The sequence below is a fragment of the Lissotriton vulgaris genome, chromosome 1_1 (assembly GCF_964263255.1).
Source record: "Lissotriton vulgaris chromosome 1_1, aLisVul1.2, whole genome shotgun sequence".
NCBI classification, from domain to species: domain Eukaryota; kingdom Metazoa; phylum Chordata; class Amphibia; order Caudata; family Salamandridae; genus Lissotriton; species Lissotriton vulgaris.
This window is the reverse complement of record NC_141685.1, coordinates 878,634,574-878,655,021: the sequence shown is the minus strand read 5'-3', so window position 1 is coordinate 878,655,021 and position 20,448 is coordinate 878,634,574. Positions and strand designations below refer to the sequence as shown.

Genomic DNA, 20,448 nt, shown 5'->3' with positions numbered 1-20,448 from the left:
CCATTAAAGGTAGACACGATGACGCACTGATATAAACTGGATTGCACGGATAGGGTGGTGAGATCAGGGCTGCAAAGAAAGGCGCTCCGGACATCCTAACCAGGGACAACTTCTATTGGGAACAGAAAGCGATAAACACATTGGCAAGACCTAAAGAGCTGATCTACAACAGCCACAAAGGGCAACTATATAATGGCTTAGCTACTTTTACATTGAGGAGGAGGAGAGCATTCACGCCTGTGACTGAATTTGTGACCTTATTGTGATATATTACCTACCTATGGGGTCGCCCTCTGTTTTCCCGGCCCTCATGTAGGAATGGGTTAAGCAGGCACATGCTGCCTCGGGGGGCATGGAAGATCTTGGGCCTAAGTGAAGCTGACAAAAGCACAGAGATGGGTGATAACAGACTGAATTGAGGTAAGTGACAATCAGTATGTCAGTGGATGCAAGGGAAAAGTTCTTCCCCCAAAGATATTGAGAAAGCAAAAGTGGAGGGGGTGCATCATGTGAAGAAGCTCAGTGGACCGACAATTGAGTATGTTGATGAAGATGCTCCCGGTACACCTGCCACCTTCTCCTTCACAGATGCACCCATGAATCTTCTTGTACCCTTGGTTCAAAATAGTGTATTGTTGATGAGATTAGGGTTGGAGTAAGGGATGAAAGTCCTCAATGATCATGATGTACAGACACTATAGGGAATGTAGAAAGTTGGAGGTTATTCTTTTGACTCCTTTTTCCTACTATGATCCTTGGAGGTTGGGAAGAAGGGGCGAGGATTAGTCCGCGAGATATTCAATCCAAGAAGCGACACCAATGTTGTGATGTGCATGCCGATCTCACAGGAGCAGCGTTTACATCGCTGTCATTACATCGCAAGATTATTACAACTCAGTTGTTACATTGACTGGGTTGTTAGTACGCAATACATTTACATCGCAAGTCATTACAACAACTTGCTGTAGGGGGCGCTGAGGTATTGGAAATGAATTCCAACACCTTCCCTACTGTAGAATAGTAAACTGGAGTAGGAATAGTAAATAATACTATTCCTAAATCCAGCGCGCCCCCAAAAACAAGTCCTTCTAATGACTTGCGATGTAAATGCATCGCTTACTAACAACGTGGTCGTTGTAACAACCGCATTGTAAAAGCACACGATGTAATACATCGCACTGTAATGTACTGTATTCCGATCTCACACACCTTCAGTACCACACAACACTCCTCGGTGGGCTTTGCACTAACTTGCTAGCTTGGAAATCAAAGCTTCTCTAACATGGTAAAAAAGTGAGACCCTCAGTGTTAAATGGCTTTATACCCCCGCTAAATAGCTATTGACTATAAATCTCTTTCTGGAATCTGAGGGAGAGATTTGTCTTCTACAAGTGACCCAATTCGTCAAAAGGGACTGGACAAGGTTACATTTCAGGTGGCTTCCCCTACAGTATGTTCCCTCATGCCTGCATAAGAAAACAAGTTTTGCTGTACTCTGCACAAAACATTTTCAGGGATAGGTTAAGAGAGTAGTTATTGATGATGTTGCTGTATTCACCAATTATAAATTCTATTTGAAATCAGCCATCTCAGAGGACTTAAGAATGGCAGATGGGTCACCAGTGGGGAGGCAACATGAAAACAAGTCTATATATAATAGAAATATTTACTGCACCTATAAGTATGCCCTACGTATGCTCCTCTATGTAGATGTCGACAAGGCATTTGAGAGGGACTGCTGGACATATACGAGAAGCTTAATTCACTCTCTAAGCTTCAGTCCACAGTTTACAACACAGTTATCAAAATCCAAGGCCTCCATGAAAGTGAGCAAAACTGCATCTTAGGACATAGCTATCTGAAGGGGCACATGATAGGGATGCCCTGTCACCCGATGCTAGGACCATTTGCAGAACAGGTGCAGAGAGGCAATATTATCAAGGTATTCAGGACTGTAGCTATACCTTCTAAATGGCAGTGTTTGCGGTCTATCAATTAAAGGCCCACTTGACTTCCTGCCCACCCTGATGAGGGAACTAGAGACTTTTAACAAGGTATCCGGGTTTAAGGACTGCCCTTAGGACTGGTCTCCTCAGCGATGACTGGAGTCATACTAGGGATAGGGGACAAGATAACCAGGTCCATGGGATTAAACTCTTACCTGTCATCTTTCACAACTATGTGTCAACCCCCAGCTTCACAGCAGGCCAAGATAGAGGTGGCCACAGGGTTCGAAGAGAGCGCGAGTGCTTCATGCTAGGCTCCACATTTAAGGAGGGGGGAATCAACGTGATCGAGGAGCTCAAAAGAGAATTTGGTCTCATCAAAGCTAAACACATAAAAAAATATACAACTTAGAAATTGGGCATTACAACTACTGCTCAGGGAGGAATTTACTGCATCTACAACTTACGAAATGGATGAAAGGAGGAGACGGGGACTAGGGGCTGATCTCCAATATCTATGGGATGATAATCTTGGCCAAGCTTGTATGTAAGACCCTGGGCTTGAGACTAAGGGAAATTAGTGAGAGGTAGAGAGATCTCCGAAGGACGATGGAGAAAAATCTTTTACAAAGCAAGGGTGGCAGTATGTAGGAAGGCTAGGCACAAGGCCAGGCACAAAGTGACTATGTGATGGTATCAAATTCAGAAAATGCATAACTGAGATAACAAGAAAGATTGTCATAAAACAAGGCAACTGCTATATATATTTTAGCGTTATCCAAAATATGACAAGTGCTGAGAAACAATCCTGAAGGCAATGAATGATCAGTCGGTAACCATTATGCCAAGGAACCCACAAGTAGTCCTCCTAGGTCTCCATTTCAAAGGATCCTGGTCCGATAGATCACAAATGGGAAAAAAGTTGATCATGTCTACAGTAACTGTGATCCGACCCATATTTCTATTATGGGGAAAATAAGCACACTCATGACTGAGAGACTTGCTAACACGAGTATGGGAATTCCTGGAAATGATCAAAATCATACTAACACTGGGGTATAAAATCAAGTCATTTGAGACAGACCAGTCTCCCTTCCTGAAGTTCCCGTCTACCGAATGCAGAAAGGATCTCTGGCCCGCTTCTAAAGACTGATACGAGTATTACCAGGAGAGATCATGAGGCCTGTCAATGATGGTGGCCAAGTGGGGGGTGAGTAAAACCACAGACCCTTAACTGTACTCTAATAAGCACCTTAACCTGAATCCTAATTTAGAGGATGTAAATGTGAGACAACAGGTCGTACACTTATAGCCTGGCATAGCCTTTGTTGTCGAATGGGCCACAGATGATGTTTTGTTTGCTCTTGTAAGTACTCTTGTTGCCCCTTCCTGACGATTTGGATGCAGTCAATTCTATGTGTCATCTAAACTCGAATTAAAGTTTTTCCTAAAATTGTATGAGATGTTACTTTTTAAATATAACATTTGTTGCCAGAGTATGTCTGCGGTGTTTAGGCGGCAGCATGTTAGTGATGTCTCCACCAGCGGAGGGGACTATGAGGCCCCCAAAAGTTTCTTTTGTTCCTCTGAGGGTTAACTCAAGGGATTGTTCTAGAAGGATTCAGAACTCTGAAAATCCCAGCTAGGGATTGCTGCCCATGCATCCCAGAAGGGATCCTTGCAGGAAATTCAGAGCTTGGCCTTTTGGATGTGTCCAGCGTGGCCCGGCTCCAGATCGAGGCAGCGTAAAGTCTGTAATGGACCAGCTTCTAGTTGGTCATCCAATGACCAACCAGGACGCGTTCTTTTGATCAGAACGAAGCTGGGTGAGGGATGGACAACTCATTTGGACATGCTTCAATCAAGGGTCTGGTATTTTAGTGAAAGGTGGACTCTCCTCACTGAATCGTATGTGCAGGCTGCTATTTTGTAGAAATCGGGATTTTTGTCCTCAGCGATAGCAAGACTGAGATTTCTTCATCCATAGCTGGAAAGATTTCTTTACCTGTGGGGAAACGAAAATGGAGTGGAGTTCTCTTGGTGGAAATGTAGGCTCTGAAAATGATGACGATACATCTAACGTGAGGTAGGGATATGTCACATAGCTTGCTGACCCAATGGTCTGTCCACTCCAGAGTCCTTCAACCCCCTACACTGTCTCTTGGTTCTGCCACTGATCATTAGTCTGTTAATATTGTCCATTTCACGCTGCACAACAGCATGAAGCCAGGTCTATAATATGAGCCGGCATTGTTTCTTCGCTCCTCTCCAGGGCTGTGCCTGGGTTCACCCTCCGACTCTGAAGGCATGCGGGGTATGAGCACACACATGAATCAAAACCAAGAAAAAATATCTTTATAACTTTATTCGTGATTTTTATTTTGGCTTGTTTCACTTTTCTAAGATCTAAGACAAAATGGACACTGTTGCTAAGAAGGTCCAGCGCCTCCCTACCAGGACACCAATCCTCAACGCGGCCTGGTACACGTGATTGACGACAGACCAAGGAAAGGTGTCAAAATATCACTAGCCAGGATGTTGGCAGGAGGACACAATTTTTGCTGCAGGGTAAAAAACAGAAAACCACCCAATTGGCTTGAAAGAGCATTAGTCAGGGCCGAAAGTCAACATTGGTTCACCAAAGTATTGTGCGAAGCCGCCGGTGGCCAAAATAAACAATCCTTGGTTATCACTTATTTCTTTTTGTTATCCACCTGCACCACCTTCGCCCTGGCAGCGCCAGGCGAAAGGTATCTGCAGCACAACATACAAGCATTTCAGGACTTCATTCTCGTTCATCCGGTATCCATTGTGAGCTGTCTTCTTGCTCTGCAAAGGGAGGAAACCAGTGTGCCTCTTCCACAGTAGTCAGTAATTTGGGCAATAAGTGCCAGCATACTGGGTCTACAAGTCATTGGTTGCTGTAGATTGGGGGCAAAAGCCAGCTGATACTCTGCTGAGCTCTAGCATTCGGGAAAGGGCTAGCCAGCCCTCAATGAGCGTATAGGGAGCATTAGAAGGGCCCCTAGCAAGCATCCTGTGAAAACCAGATAGCCCTCTAGCCTGGAGCTAGCATTCTGTGAACAGAAGACGGGCCTGTAGCCATGTTCTTTAGAATAAAAGATGGGCATTGAGCAAGCCTTATGCACGTGAATTGGGCCTGTGCAAGTATATTGACGTTTCTCATGGCAACATCTCTTCACACATTCAATGTGTCAAGCGTGTTGGCCCATTCTTTCTGTACACCAACCCGGCACACTTTCCTGCACTAATAACCACAAAGACCAAGTTTTGTGTGGATCCCCCATATAATTTCCGAGAGGGTCTCATCTCTTTCCCTGTTTGTTCCCTCAAAATGTCAGGTTTCTCGTGCTTGCTGGCCACAAGTCTGTTTTTTTATTTTTGATTATGACCCTCCTTTAAATGTTTTCAGAGTGACCCGAGAAGAAGAAAGACATGCCCAGAGTTTGCTCCATCTTTGACCTTTGGAGTCTGCTTGTCTGTTGCCCATTGAATTCTACAAAATCTTCTCCATGTTGACCCTTTAAAGTCCATCATGGTTTCTTCTCATTCACATTGCCCATTCTTCTGTCTGTGGCTAATTTAATAGCCCCCACGTCTTCTCCCATTGGCCCATTAAAGTTTATCATGGGATCCGCTTGTTGTATTGCCATAATCCATTGACAGCCCCAATGTTTCCTCTCCATTGGCTTATTGATTTGTGCCATTGTTTCTTACCATTGACTCACTACAATACCCAAAGTCTTCTCCGTATCTCAATGGCTTCCTCCCATTGGTGTGATCCATGTTTTTTTAGTCTTTATTGACATGCCCAGTGTCTTGTAATTCATCCATTCATTTGTCCCAGTGCTCTGCACATCCATGTCCAATGACATGTCCCCGGTCATCTCCCCATCGAGAAAGTGGAGTATTCCTTTGTCTTCTCTTTTTGACCTCTTAACCAGAAAACATAATCTATTTCTACCCTCTTTGCCGCCTGGTTTTTCATTGGTCCCTTGATAGGCCCCTTAACGCCTCTCTAGTGGCCCATTGGTTTATCACAGTCTTCTATGCCAATGGTCTTCTCCATATTGAAGTTACTAATTTCTTCTCCTCTTTTGTCCATTAATTTGTCCAGTTGCTCTCATAGAGGCTGCTCATTTGTCTTTTGTATTTGCATTGTTCTCCAAAATACTAGTTCCTGGAATTCTCATCACTGGCCCTATAGCATGTTCCATCTGCACCCCCATTAGCCCACAGACTTGACAAGTCACTATTGCCAATTGGCCTATAAAGATTAGTATATATATTCTCCCTTGGCCAATTGACATATCCTAAATGTTCTCATTGTTCCATATAAGTCTCCCCTTTGGCCCATTATAGTGCTGTGTGTGTTATCTCCCATTGGCTCACTCTTGTGCAGAGCGTTAGCAAATCTTTGGCTAAACAGCACTTATATAGTTTAAGCTTTTCTTGACCAATTTCCTGTTTTCTTCTCCCCTCCCATCGGAATCTGCTGCTCCATTCCCATCTGGCTTGTCAGAAATGACCTCCCACCAGTCTGCAGTGCCTTCCCTTGGGGGTTGTCCAGGGGCAGGACTAAATGGCTGTCTGTCCTCACACTGTCACTTCTGTCTTGCTGTTGCCACCGTAGTACCTAGGGGTTGTAGGATAGTGCCCAGGCTGGCTGAAGAGTGCTGGCAGCTTCTCAATGCTGAACTGGCGCTTATTGGCATAACCCTGCCGACGGGGCTCCTGGCGGGCTGGGGGCTCCCAGGCCTGGAAGGCTGAACCAGCCACTGGGTGAGTGTTGGTCTTGGCCACTTTGCACTTCTGCACTGGTGTGGAGGGGCCTGTCCGTGAAGAGGTGCTACTGCCATCCTGTCCATCTTGGGGGTGAAGCGAGATGGTCTTGTAGGAGGGTGAGCCCATGGATGACATGTCCATGGATGAAAAGCGCTTGTAATACTCATCTTTGCCACCATCTGTGGAAGTAAGAGGAGAACAATGTAAGAATGTGTCAACCCATCATAGACCATTTCCATATAGAAATAAGGAGCGGAAGAAAAATGAATGCCTGCCAAGACACTCTTCCATACAAACACCAGGTTTAGGTAGTGAGGTTTTGCACAAAGATCAGGCTCAGGTGGTGACCACTGAGATTACTTTGCCCTCTAACAGCAGAAGGCTGGGACCAGCCTCAATGACTCATGAGCCTCTTTGCATCATGCATAAAAGTGCAACCATGACAAGCTGAGTTCTCGCTAAATCTTTTACATCATACAACCTGTTGGATTATGGGTGGGGTGGGCGTAACTGGCATAGTTCTCTAGCATAATTACTCAAAATTACCACACAATTACTCGTAATTAATATGCAGAGTTATGGGAGAAGCGTAAACCAGCATTTAGTGTTATTTTCTTAGTGCAAAATGCACCATTGTGTCCAAAGTGGGCCCAAGGATGCACTAAATGCTGCCGACATGCACGGCATTAGACAGCGGCTGCTCGCTCTCTCTTAATTTGTTATTTGTTGTTCCTGTGCTCCTGGGGTAGGATTTGTGCCCCAAATTACACTTAATTTCTCAAGCTGGTGTAATAATATAATTTCGCATCACAAGAGTAATGCGTAATTACTGAATTTACTCTGAAAACTCCTGCGTGATTAACATTTCGCCCAGGCCAAATTATGGGTTACTTCTGCCCCGGGACACCCTGCAGTAAGGATACACTCAATGGACCATTAGCTTCTTCTGAGAGAGGACTGACTGAGAGCAAGATATTGTTCTATTGTCCACTTACCCGCTGTCTTGAGTGTGGCATACTGTCCATATTCCTGCCCCGGGGCTACCATGCTACCCACCATCTGTGTTCTGTTGTTATGAGGAATCACGGCTGGGGCTATGAGAGGGGACCCGAGCCCCACACTTCCCTGAGAGGCGCGATCTGGAATGAAGGAACACAGCATTACACATGTGATGTATGGGTAAACTGAATTAAATAAATCACATTGACACTAACTGAAGTAATATTAAACAGAAATCTAAAATAAAGTAGTGAGCAAATGCTACAGCTGACTAAAACATGAACATAAAAACTAGCAATTTCAAAACACAGACATAAACCTAAAATTAAAGTAATGAGGCACTACATTGTAAGCAAAAAGTAACATTAATTCTAATTTGTTAAAAATAAACTGCAAGGGTAAACCTTACTAATCAGAAAGTAGAACTCTGAACTAATGCAAAGCTAAAGTTAATGCAAAGATATAAATATGAACCAAAAATGAAATAAATTCAACACCAAAAAAATCGAAAACCTATTGCATTGAAAAAATATAACCCATGAACAAGGAATGTTAAAACTAAAAAGACAATGAAGGTATTTAAAAAGTAAACTCAAACCAAACTTACTAGAACTTAAAAGTAAAACAGTCACCCGACAGAAACCAACTAATAAGTGTATTAAAAGCTACATCTTAAATTTAAAGTTAATATGGTTAAAATGTATACCAACAATTTAAATTGTTGTAAAATGTAAACCTAAATGAATATTAATACTAACATTGAATGTATTCAATGCCCCACAAATCTCTAAAGATATATTTGAATAGAGGCTATGTAACCAGAACATTTAATTTAGAAAATATGATCGTCACGCTGGATATAGAAATGATTGAAGAAAGAGGACTGATTTAGAGTTGTGGGATAATGGTAAATCGATGTCTTTAAGGTTGACTGATTGTTGTGAGTAGTGAACAAATACAACTAAAGAACTAAGTTACAAAAGATCATTCATTTGTTAAAACACTAACAAAGATAGAGGAAGTGGATTGTTTCTGATATGAATTGAGAAATCCAGTACACTTGCAAAAATAACAAAATACTGTCAGCTGCACAGTTGTGAAAAATTGAATAGTGCCACTCATTAACCAGTTAAATATTTTTCCATTTTATGGATATTTAAACTCATGACCTATGAAATGGAGATGTACTATTAAAAACCAATAAATTGTGCTTGAGACTTGTAGACGTTTATAATAAAGAGAGAGTTTTTTTAACTACATATGAAGAATGTATTAAATATTTCACTCTATTTATTCTTTGTAACCAAAACTGAGCATTGACCAGTGCATGTAAATGTGTTTATTTTTGATTTCTGGGTATGAGCATCTATTGACTGGCATGGTCAAATGTCTTCGAGAAATTATTTTTCAAAAATATTTCTAAAACTAAGGTAACTTAATTTGATGTGCATAAGTGAACTCAGATTTAATGCTTGGGGGACGAAAATCCTCAGAATTTTAGCAGGAAGTACCAAATCCAGAGGAGAATACACACGCAGAAATTCCTCCGACAGAAGGCTGATGTGGTGCAAGAAATTCTGTCAATGATTCTATACCAGATCCAGTCCTTCCTTCAGAAATCAGAAGATTCATCCAAAACTAATTCTAAATTCAGCGCGTGAGTAGAACCAGGCAACATCAGAAGACTAAATTGCAACACAGACCACTTATAAACTGACTCAGAGTTACATTGATGACCAATTAAAAACAAGAATCAAAGTTGATACTTTGCCCTCAAGTTTGCCCAAGCAGTGATTAGACTGTCCAGTATGTTTAGGTTTCGTCTGGGGCACGGAGCTTTAGCTCCGCCCCAGAGAAATCTATTGTTTACTATATGTGCTTCAGGAACGTCCCCCGGCTCCCATTGGCTAGCTCCATAAATGGAGGCTAGCCATTGGGAGCCGGATCTGTCCGTCAAGGCCGGACCAGATTCGGGGGCGTTCCCGTGATTTTTTCGCTCTCCACCCACTTCGGATCGTCATTGCGGCGGTGGGTGTGTGTTATTTTATTTTTTTGAGTCGGCCTGTTTTCTTCATTTTACAAGTGTTTGTTGTTGGAGTTGGCTGCAAGATTCGAGTTCCCACAAGGCAATCAGGTAAGGAGCATTTTGTTTATAAATGAGCTGCGCCGTTCTCGCCCCCCCTCCCGCTGTCCGTGCGCCGTTCCCGCCCCCCCCCCTGCTGTCCTGTGCCCGTTCCCGCCCCCCTCCCGATGTCCGTGTGCTCGTGGTGCTTGTTCCCCATAGACACCACCTGGCCGTTACCCTCCCGAGTGAATGGCTCCCTTCACGGCCCCAGTCACGGCCCCCTGGCCCGGAGAGCGCAGCGCCCGACACACCGCGGCACCATGGTAAGAAGGCGGGGAGGCCCCGATTAGGAGGCCAAGGGCCTTGGGACGGGGAGTGAGGCAGGTGTACGACGCTGTTACTGCAGCGCGTGGTGGTTTGTTTCTCCTGCACTCATTTCAAGCAAACGCCTCCGCTAGCTGCCATCCTTCCTGGCAGTGTACACACAGATCCACTATGCAGTATTTGCGCAGGGTGGGGAGGGGTGGTAAAAGGCAGTGGTTGCTGCATTAATGGAGGCGGATCAGTCTTCGCTGCGCCGCTCCCCGGGCGGGTTCGTGTACTCGGCGAAAAGGTGGGGGTGGTCTGTTGCTCTACTCGGGTGTGGAGGAGGGGTTGGATGAAGGCTTAAATGGGCCTCCTGTTCTCCACGGGGAAGCTGGCTATGTGATTTTCCTTCCATGACTACTACTTTGGTGAAAATATATGGTTACACCCTTCATTTCCCCGTTGTTTCGCATGTTCTATTTATATGCGGCAATGGTGGTTTGTGTACACCAATTCAGTTATGTTCGGGAGAATGTTGTGTCGACTCCTTCACTTGACATGTCGATGGAGCGGGGATGAATGTGCTTCAGTCATGCTCAGGATGGTAGTGAATGTAAAGGAGCTGCTACCTTGCTATTTTAAGGTGAGCTTATGCTCAACATCCACCCTCTGTCATGTTCTGTGTTAGGGACAGACACATTGAGGGTATTGGGGCTATACATCTCAGCCATCCGTGTTCGCGAGATGGCGTATTTACTTCGTGCTAGGGGAGAGTACTTCGCGATTAAGGTGTTGTTTAGAGATGAGCATAGTCCTGTGAGCCGAGGGTTACAAGAATGCGAAACCCCCTTCCCCCCAACCAACCCACCGTACTGTACCCAATTTGAGGCAACAACCGTGTCAATGTCCTTTCCTGACTTGCTGGGAGATGTTCGGTTTCTCTTCTGCACATGCGTTACTAATGTGCACAATCATCCTCTCCCAACATGCTTGGGTGGATGTGTTCACCCTTAACCCCTGCTATGCTCCTGGTGATAGATATGTGTGTCACCATGGCATCTGCTCAGGATCATCGGTTGTGCATCTGATATGCTGATTGGTTTGCGGGTGGTTCTTCTGCACATGTGCAGGGTATTTGAGCTGTGCAATCCTCACCTTTCAGTGTTATGCGATTGTGCATAATTTTGTGGGTATATTTATTGTTATTCTGATGTGTGTTTCGCCTACGGATAAGCTCATGGTGATGGACATGTGTCTCCCACCCACACATGACATGCTCACGGGGGAGTGTTAACCGTGTGGTCTGCCGATTGTGATATGACATCTGTATCTATATATACTTTCAGGTGATGGATGGGCATGCGAGTCTGTGTAAATCCAATAGCTTCACGTAAAGCTCGGGGGAATCTGGGTGTCAGTGTATTTTATCTTGACACGAGTAGATCATTTGTGTGTGTGAGTGTGTCACGTACCGGCCTTCTCATTGTTATGGATAGGTGTGGTCTCGTCCGGTCATTTTTACGGTTTTGGTGATATATGTCCACTTTCCTGTCATTTTCAGTCTGTCGGGCATGCATGTTGAATCTGTCCGTCAACGCGGACCAGATTCGGAGGCGTTCCTGGAGCCGTTTTCGTCTTTTCTTCCATGGGCGTGGTGCTCGTCTTCAAGATCGTCATCTCGTCATCAGCGATCCGGGATTGGCCGAGCGCTTTTCCAGCATCACCGCGTCACCGGGAGCTCGCCAAGGGAGCCGCACAGTGATTGGCCGATCGACCACGGAGCTGACGACATCAGGGTCTCGGCGAAGAGGCCGCGCTGTGATTGGTCGAGCGCCTACGTCGGGACCGGAGAAGCCCTGCCATCAGAAGAAGAGGGCGTCCTTCGAATCGAAGAGGACGGAGCAGCGGACGACCAGGGTAAGAGAGTTTGCCCGATCCCAGCGCAAGAGAGGGGCTAATATACTGTTCTGCCAGGAGCGCTTTGGGGATATTTGATTGTGCAGCGGAGGCGGCAGGAAGTGCTGAGAGCGCGTGGGCCCGTCTTCTCTTGTAACCTGCACGCCCGTCACCCCTTCCTCCTGTGCACTCCCTACCACCCCATGCATTATGCTTGCTCACAACCGTCACCTCTACCCCATGTAACGCCATGTCTGCCTCTGCAATCTGCTCTCGTGCAATGCTCTCATCATGCATCACCTCTGTTCCCACTGTGAAGCGCTCCGACGCCCCTGGGCAAAGTCCGCGCTACACAAAAATGCATAAACAAATAAATATTTAGAAACCAGTGAAGTGTCTTTTCTACCTGGCGTTCCTGCACCTTAATCGGCAGTGAATGAGTCATAGTTACGCGTTGACATCACTCTTTTCTTCTAATGCTGTTACCAACTTGTATAAACAGCACCCAATGCATCCGCATGAATCTCTCGCATGTCCATCCCCATCGCAACCCAACCTGCCCGCCCCATAAAATACCACCCCTCCCCTGTCCTTCCAGGCCATGCCCTGTGCCCGCCTATCCCCTGCTTCGCGCCTGATCTTCTTGTCATCGCCCCCTCCCCTCTGCTCCTATTGATGTTGTGCTGAGCTCCGCGGCGCCCCCGCACCATCCTGCCGCGCGCCACTGTCCCGCAAGACACCGCCTCGTCCCTTCACTTTCCGAAACCTTTGTTACCCCTTAATTACGAGCCCCCCCCTACCGCATCGGGTCAAGTCCGGGAGTGGATCCACTCCATTGTCAACTACTCGATGCCCCCTTGCCCGAGTGTGGCACGAGACCTCTTGCCCTCAGACAGCACTGCAACTCAGGCCACAAGAACTTGCATTTCCTCGCATTCCTCCCTCCCCACCCGCCCTTAGGTCGCCCAGCAGGCACCCCCCACCAGCCCATGCCTGACCCCACCGTCCTGCGCCAGCAAAACAAGGACCCCCAGCAGCCCCCTGTCCCCAGAGGCCTCTTGTGCCGTCCATGGTCAGCTAATATTGTGGGAAGTGACTAACAAACTTCTTTTCCCTTCTGCCATCTCCCTTCTCAGTGTTTGCTCGGCCACCGACTCTTTTAACATTTTACTTGCATCGCCCACTCTGCTCGTTTGTCAAGGGTAAACTATTTATGGGTTTACAAATTACGTAATTAAGTTACAAGATTATTACAATTACTCTTAACACAAAGCAGCAGCTACGTAAAAGTCGTGTCCAGCAGCAGCACTAGCACCACCACCAGAGGCTTGGGGCTCGGAGCCGCACCATGGTGGACCTGGGCGGCTGCCCCAGGAGACACCTCTGCGAGCCCCTGCCGCCCCCCGCCCTGCTCTGCTGGGCCCTGCTGCTGCTCTACGCCCCGGAGACTCGGCTCTGCTCGGCAGCGGGCAGCACCACCACCAGAGGCTTGGGGCTCGGAGCCGCACCATGGTGGACCTGGGCGGTTGCCCCAGGAGACACCTCTGCGAGCCCCAGCCGCCCGCCCCTCGCCCTGCTCTGCTGGGCCCTGCTGCTGCTCTGCGCCCCGGAGAGCTCCGCGCTGGCAGACTTCTCAGGTAAGACCCTCTCTGCTTCCCAGCCTGCCCTCTCCCAGCCTGCCCTCTACCAGCCTGCCCTCTCCCAGCCTGCCCTCTCCCAGCCTGTCCTCTCCCAGCCTGTCCTCTCCGAGCCTGTCCTCTCCGAGCCTGCCCACTCCCAGCCTGCCCTCTCCCAGCCTGCCCTCTCCCAGCCTGTCCTCACTGTTAACTGGTGTTTTGATTTCACAGTGTGCACTTTAGAGAATCCAGGGGTTCAAATGTCCCTTTAACATCTTGTTTTTAGTACGTAAGCATAAAATCACGTTTTAAGTCTCTGCACAATGTAAAGTTTTTTTTTAACTGACGGCGTAAATATAGGATTGTGTTATGCTTTTATCAGTAAAGCATTTGGATGAGACATTTTCCTTCCCTCTCATTAATTCTGCTTTCTTGTTATCTCTTACTTGCCTTCTTATCTCTTCACTGTCTTCAAGTCTCTCTCTCTCTCTCTCTCTCCCCCTCCCGTGCAGGAATGACTTTCTAAATAGTTCCAGACCAAAGTCTGATTTGGCTAATCAGGATATGAAATTAGTAGTGGGAGTTGGTATGTTCCTGTTAGGAGAATATGCAAATGCGTTAATATTTTGTGAATTAAAATTAATCTTCTTTGAGGGTTGTGACCAGGGATCTGTACTGTATACGTGTGTGTTCCAGGATGGTAGGTGTGCCTATTGCCAAGCACAAAGTAAATGCTGGTGGTATGAAGTATTGTTGAATTTGACTATATCCAGTTGGGGCTGGTTGGATAGTGCATGGCGTGTCCTGTACAGTGCTGCTTCAGATAAACTCAGTAATTCACACCTATATGTCTTATCTGGACTGTGCTGGGTTTATGACCTGTGTTCCGGCTTGTGTGTCTTATGTATAGTTTGTAAACACAACAAGATGATGGGCGGAGTGCTGCAACTTTTCAACCTCTCCTCCCCAGGGCTGTGAGAGCTGTGAGAGCTGTGTGGGCTGTGTGGGCTGTGAGAGCTGTGTGGGCTGTGAGAGCTGTGTGGGCTGAGAGAGCTGTTGGCAATGTAAATAACAATGCCATTTATTTATAAATAAAAAAAAAAGAAATGTCATGAGCAATGCCAATAGCTCTAACTTTTCCAAAGGCGAAACCATTGCATTGTAAATGCTTGTTTTATTTCTCTGCATGTCATGAATGCATAGGCTTCAAGTCCCAGAATGCAAAGGCCTCAATTCTCAGAATGTAAATTCACTGGATGAGATAGTGACAAGATGAAAGCGTGCTTCGTTCTGGAGTTCCCTTAGTCCTCTGTTAGTCATTGCTGCAAATTATCATATATACAACAATTTGGACACTGCGATCCAATGTGTCGCAAGATAACATGACAAAGACGGAAAGCCACCACAGGAAGAAAGGCACTTGAGTGTGGGTGATTGATAGGATGCAAACCATCGAGAAGGATAATGGTAATGTCTGCAGTTTACAGCTCATGAATACACATTTAATTTGAAATTGACTCATTTGTATGACTGTGAGGTAGATGCCACACTTCTAGATCACCATGGCAAAAACCCCCTCCAGAGTTGGCCTTCACTATGTGGTGTTGTATACATTACCCCCTCTAAGAGTAGAAATAACTCACCGATGCTGTTCCGGGGTGAAGTGTGAGGGATAACCTCGGTGATCTGCACCTGGATGCTAGGCCGGCGGGAATCGGGAATCAGCTCTGATGGTCCATTGCCCGGCTGTTTTAGTAGCTCAGTCAGTGTCCTGAATGCACACACAGGAAATGAGAAGAAACTTATTGAGCCTCGAGGTTAGTAAAGAAGGTCTCTGGCCTTGCACATTAATACCCTCTGTTTTTAACTACTGGATATTTCGTTATTTTACATTTTTATCTAGCACATCTCTACCAAAAAGGAGATGTCGGTGTGCTTTGTTGAGTTAATTAACCATGGAGGACGAAGAACGTGTTACTGAGCTGACTCAGCAGAGAAAAATAAGTCACCCGTAACAGAAATGGAAACAGAACTAATCATGTAGCATATTTAAAAATGAGAATCAGTCTTAGCGGTGCAGGCCTCCAAAAATCATAATCATTTTACCAGACCTGCTGGTCTAGTGACTTAAATAATTTACTCGACCTAACTGTAATGCTCTTGACACATACACATGTTTCAAATTATGTGATCCTGGGCAAATATTGTAATACACTAAGCCACCATTTTCTTCATTGTCACATGAGAGCACCTTCTTATACACGAGTTCAGCATGTCTGCTGTACAAAAACCTATTTTGTTTGATTTAATACACTAAACTTTTCTCCATATATAATACAGATCTAGCCATATAGGGGATGCACATGACCCCTGACTTGCCTCTTAGTTCATTAACAGCATTGTCATCAGGGTGGGGCAGGAATGTTTCTCAAATCATATTTAAAAACTAACATTTTCAATAAATACACAACTAAAGCATGAAGAGGTAGAACATTGTCATGCAATCAGCACAATTTCCATTGAAATGGCCACAACATTTCCCACTGACATGCAGTTGTACTTATAAATGATATAGCCTACAAACAATAATGTTTGGAAATTGCGTTTGAAACCTTTATTTCGACCAATAAGATCATAAAAGATATACATACATTGCATCACAAAAAATGTATACAGTAGTTCGAGAGTATAATTTTTAAAATTGATCTTGCGGTCTAAATTAAATTATCTCAAATCAGTTAGCATTTAAAATTTTAAAAGAACGCAATTAAGAGTCCGCGTCCAGTTTGAGAAAGCGCGAACGTGCCAACCACATTGCCATTAAATACTTAGCCATTGCAAACACTATCTGTGGGGAAAGATCAGTCTTCAGAATTCTGTATGCGCGTAAAAAGTTTCTAAAACCCATGTTTTTAAGGAGGGGAATAAGCCAATATTTCCTAATTTTTCGGTAAGGCTCGCAGAAAAATATCACATGTAATTCATTTTCCTGGGGGTGAGCACATGCCGGGCAACTCTGAATGAATGAAATGTGATTTATTCACGCGCTACTATGCCCAGTGGGCGTCAAGGCGCCTAACTCAAAAAATTAGCTGCGGGCAAACAGAGACACGAGCTCACTGATAGGCTTTGGTGAAACACCAAGTTTTCAGAGCTTTCTTGAAAAGATCAAGTGAGGGCTGTAGTTTGATCTCCAAGGGAAGAGTGTTCCAAAGTTGAGGTGCAAGGATGGAGAAGGCCTTGCTCCCCCATCTTGCCATCCTAGCGCGTGGGACTACCAGTTGATTAAGCTCTAGCGAGCGAAGACATCTGATTGGAACATACCTAGAGAGCAAAGAACCCAAGGCATCAGTCGGGCCTGCCCTCAGGGCGCTATAAGTAAGACAGAGAAGTTTAAAAGAGACTCTGAAAGGGATAGGCAACCAATGGAGACTCTTCCTTGCCGAGGACATCCACGGCAAGGCCAGAACGAAGCGCGCCGCGGCATTTTGCACAACCTGCAGGCGTTGAAGAAGGCCCTTGTTGGCCCCGGCATAGAGTGAGTTACAGTAATCCAGCCTTGAGCCAACAAGGGCGATCACAACCTGTTTTCGTGCCTGTGGGGAAAGATAGTACGCGATTCTTTTCAGAATCCTGATGACACCCCAACAGGTGGCCACTGTCCTATTCACCTGCAGTTCCATGGAGAGCCGGGTGTCAAAAATGAAGCCTAGGTTCCTAGCAGATTGTGTGGGTGTGGGGCAGATGCCTAAAGATGAGGGCCACCATTCACCTGACCACATTTCCTGGTCTTTGCCGAAGACCAGGACCTCCGTTTTGTCACCGTTCAACTTTAATGAGTTGAGAATCATCCAGTGTTCGGCGGCGAAGACCATGAACTTGTAAATGACCTTAAAGGTAGGGTGCCATACCTCCATTGCAAAAAGAGTTTCCTGGCGAGGGCTGGAGTCATACCATCCAAAACACATTCAAACGAGTAATGGTCTTTGTTTTGGATAAATGAATTTGTCAAAGAGCGACCTTGTTATATAGGTTAACCATGGAATAGAGCTAGCGTTTGGTATGTTTAGGAACTCCTGCAGCTCAGCCCTGTATTTAATTAGGTCCATGCTGGTCCAGAGTCGTCGCCAGAACGTTAATGGCTTGAGTCTCAGTTCATCTGCAATTGGCCTGAGGCCTAGATTGAGTCTCAAGGGAAGCAGTGGGGTGCTTGTGGGAAGAGCTACCATCTGCCTGATAAATTTGTGTTCGAGGCATATGGGCTGCAGATGGTACATTATGAATAGATCGCCATCTGGTGTTGGGCTCGGATGATTGCACTTTGTTTTTCTCTTGGAGAGTCTTTTGTATCTTGGTGACTCCTCCCTTGGTTGGTAGTGCGCAATCCTTAGATTGTTTTTTTCCGCCATCGGGTTCGGATGAGGATCGAGACGCTCCAGATCAACTTCAGGGAAAAGTGATTTATCGGCGCGTATTCCCTTTCCAATTCGACGGTATTGTTATCGAACGCGTTTCATTTCCATTCCGACGCGTTGCGAATTCAAAATCGAAGAAAAAACTTTGATCTACGTCGACGAACAGGAGGCCTTTCTCGACGCAGTCAAGCCCGGAGTCCATGGAAAGGACTCCATTCAAAAAATGTCCAACGTGTGGTGCTAAGTTCCCACACAAGGACCTACACGAGGTGTGCAACCTCTGTCTATCGCCTGAACACGAATCCAGGGACTGCGAGGCCTGCGCAGCATTCTCCTCCAAGCTAACGATTAGAAATCGTCGAGCTCGAAGACACGAGGTTTCCAGAATGCAGTCGGAGGCGATCCCGGAGCTGTTCGGAGACGAGCAAATTGAGGAAGAAGAGGATCAGTCGGGGTCGGAAGGGGACCAGTCGGATGTTGAAGAACTCGACGTGCAACAAACCGTGAGTGACGACGTCCCCTTACCGAAAAACCGACCCCGTGCGGTAACGACCCCGCCTTCGAGCCCGGTCAAACCGCAGAAAAAAGTTTCCGACGCCCCGCCCTCGGGCCCGGCAACGAAACTGAAACCGAAACACTCGGCCTCCCACCATGTCGGATCCGAGAAAAGGTCGACATCGACTTCGACACCGAAGCTCCATACAAGGGAAAGCTCGGTATCGAAACATTCCATGTCGAAACAGAAACATGATTCGTCGTCCAAGACTCACTCGATACCCAGGAAGTCGGAATCGAGTAGACACTCGGTGCCGAAAACACCGAACACCGGCGATCGAAAACATAAGCACCTTTCGGAACCAGGGCCTTCGGTACCGATTCAGGAGCAACAGACAGATCCCAAACAAAAGATTTTGTTTATCGATCCGCAAACTGGCAAAGTAGTGACGAAGAAGAGAAAGAATGAACAGACAGAAGATAAATCTCTTCCTTCAAAAAAGAGAACACTGGGGACAAATACAACTCCTCCTGCTTCTCCTCGACCTAAAGTCACACCCTCTTCTCCTATTCCTCACACTATGCCAAATATTCCTACACCTTCCACACCAAGACCATCTACACCTCAGTCTGATGTAGACAGTGATCCAGGGGAGGGAGAACCTCAAGGGGATGACAAAACCATCCCAGATGAGGATGACCCATGGGAAAATTATGACGTAGGGTCAGATGAGGACAACGACCCAGAGTTATATCCCTCAAAGCCTTCACCACCTGATGATAACACAGGGTTTGTACAGCTCATTAATAGGGCAGCAAAATATCATAAAGTAGATATACATACAGAACCTCAAATAGAGGATTTCCTGTTAGAGACGCTACCTAATGCACAAAGAACATCAGGTACTCTTCCTATGTTGAAGGGTCTTCTCAGTCACACAGAAGAAATATTCAAAGACCCAGTGAGGGCTAGGGTATTAAACCCAAGAATTGATAAAAAATATAAGGCGGCTCCAAAGGATCCAATATTTATCAAAGGGCATGTACCTCTGGACTCGCTTGTAGTCTCAAACGCTCGTAAAAGAGCAAACTCATTATCTACAGGAGAGGCTCCTCCACCTGATAAAGAGTCAAAATTAATAGATGCATCAGGCAAGAGAGTAGCATCACAAGCGGCAAATAGCTGGCGTATAGCCAATACACAGGCACTACTTGCACGTTATGACAGGGCACATTATGATGAATTAGAAAAACTCATCACACATCTCCCCAAAGAACATCAGAAAAAGGCAGATCAGTTAATACAGGAAGGTAAAATAATAACTAATACTTCCATTAAGTGCGCCCTAGACGCAGCAGACACTGCAGCAAGATCCATCAACACCAGTGTCATGTTAAGGAGACATGCATGGCTTAGAATCTCAGGATTCAAACAGGAAGTACAAACGTCCCTACTAAACCAACCATTTGATCAAAAGACACTGTTTGGTTCAAGCACAGATGAGACCTTAGAAAAAATGGAAAAGATACAGAAACGGCGAAGTCAATGGGAGCTTTGCAACAGCCAACACAAAGAGGTTCTTTTCGTAGATCCACCTATAGAGGGGGCTCAAAGAATACAGGAACAAATCAGCAATCCACCTCTTTCACACCTACATCACCCAAAGGCAATTCAAGAGGAAATTACAGGGGTAACAACAACAAAGGTAGAGGCCGCGGAAATAATAACAACCGCAACGCCTCAACCCCAAAACAGTGACTTCATAGAACTCCCCCCAGACCACATAACACCGGTCGGGGGACGTCTATCACAGTTCCTACCTGTCTGGGAAAACATCACATCAGACAAGTGGGTGAGACAGATTATCCAACATGGTTATTGCCTGGAACTCACAGCTACCCCA

At 45.8% G+C, this 20,448-nt stretch overlaps 1 protein-coding gene across 1 annotated transcript in view; it reads right to left on the bottom strand.

Moving 5' to 3' along the window:
* Window positions 1–5,055: 5,055 nt before the first annotated feature.
* The window catches only part of SHISA8 (shisa family member 8), a 129,094-nt gene continuing 113,701 nt past the window's right edge, over window positions 5,056–20,448 (bottom strand). The window contains exons 2-4 of the mRNA XM_086936382.1: window positions 15,278–15,405; window positions 7,748–7,891; window positions 5,056–6,931 (exon numbers count right to left, since the gene is read on the bottom strand). Of these exons, the coding sequence (XP_086792508.1) occupies window positions 6,564–6,931; window positions 7,748–7,891; window positions 15,278–15,405 (640 nt within the window). The 3' untranslated portion in view covers window positions 5,056–6,563. The remainder of the gene's footprint in view (window positions 6,932–7,747; window positions 7,892–15,277; window positions 15,406–20,448) is intronic.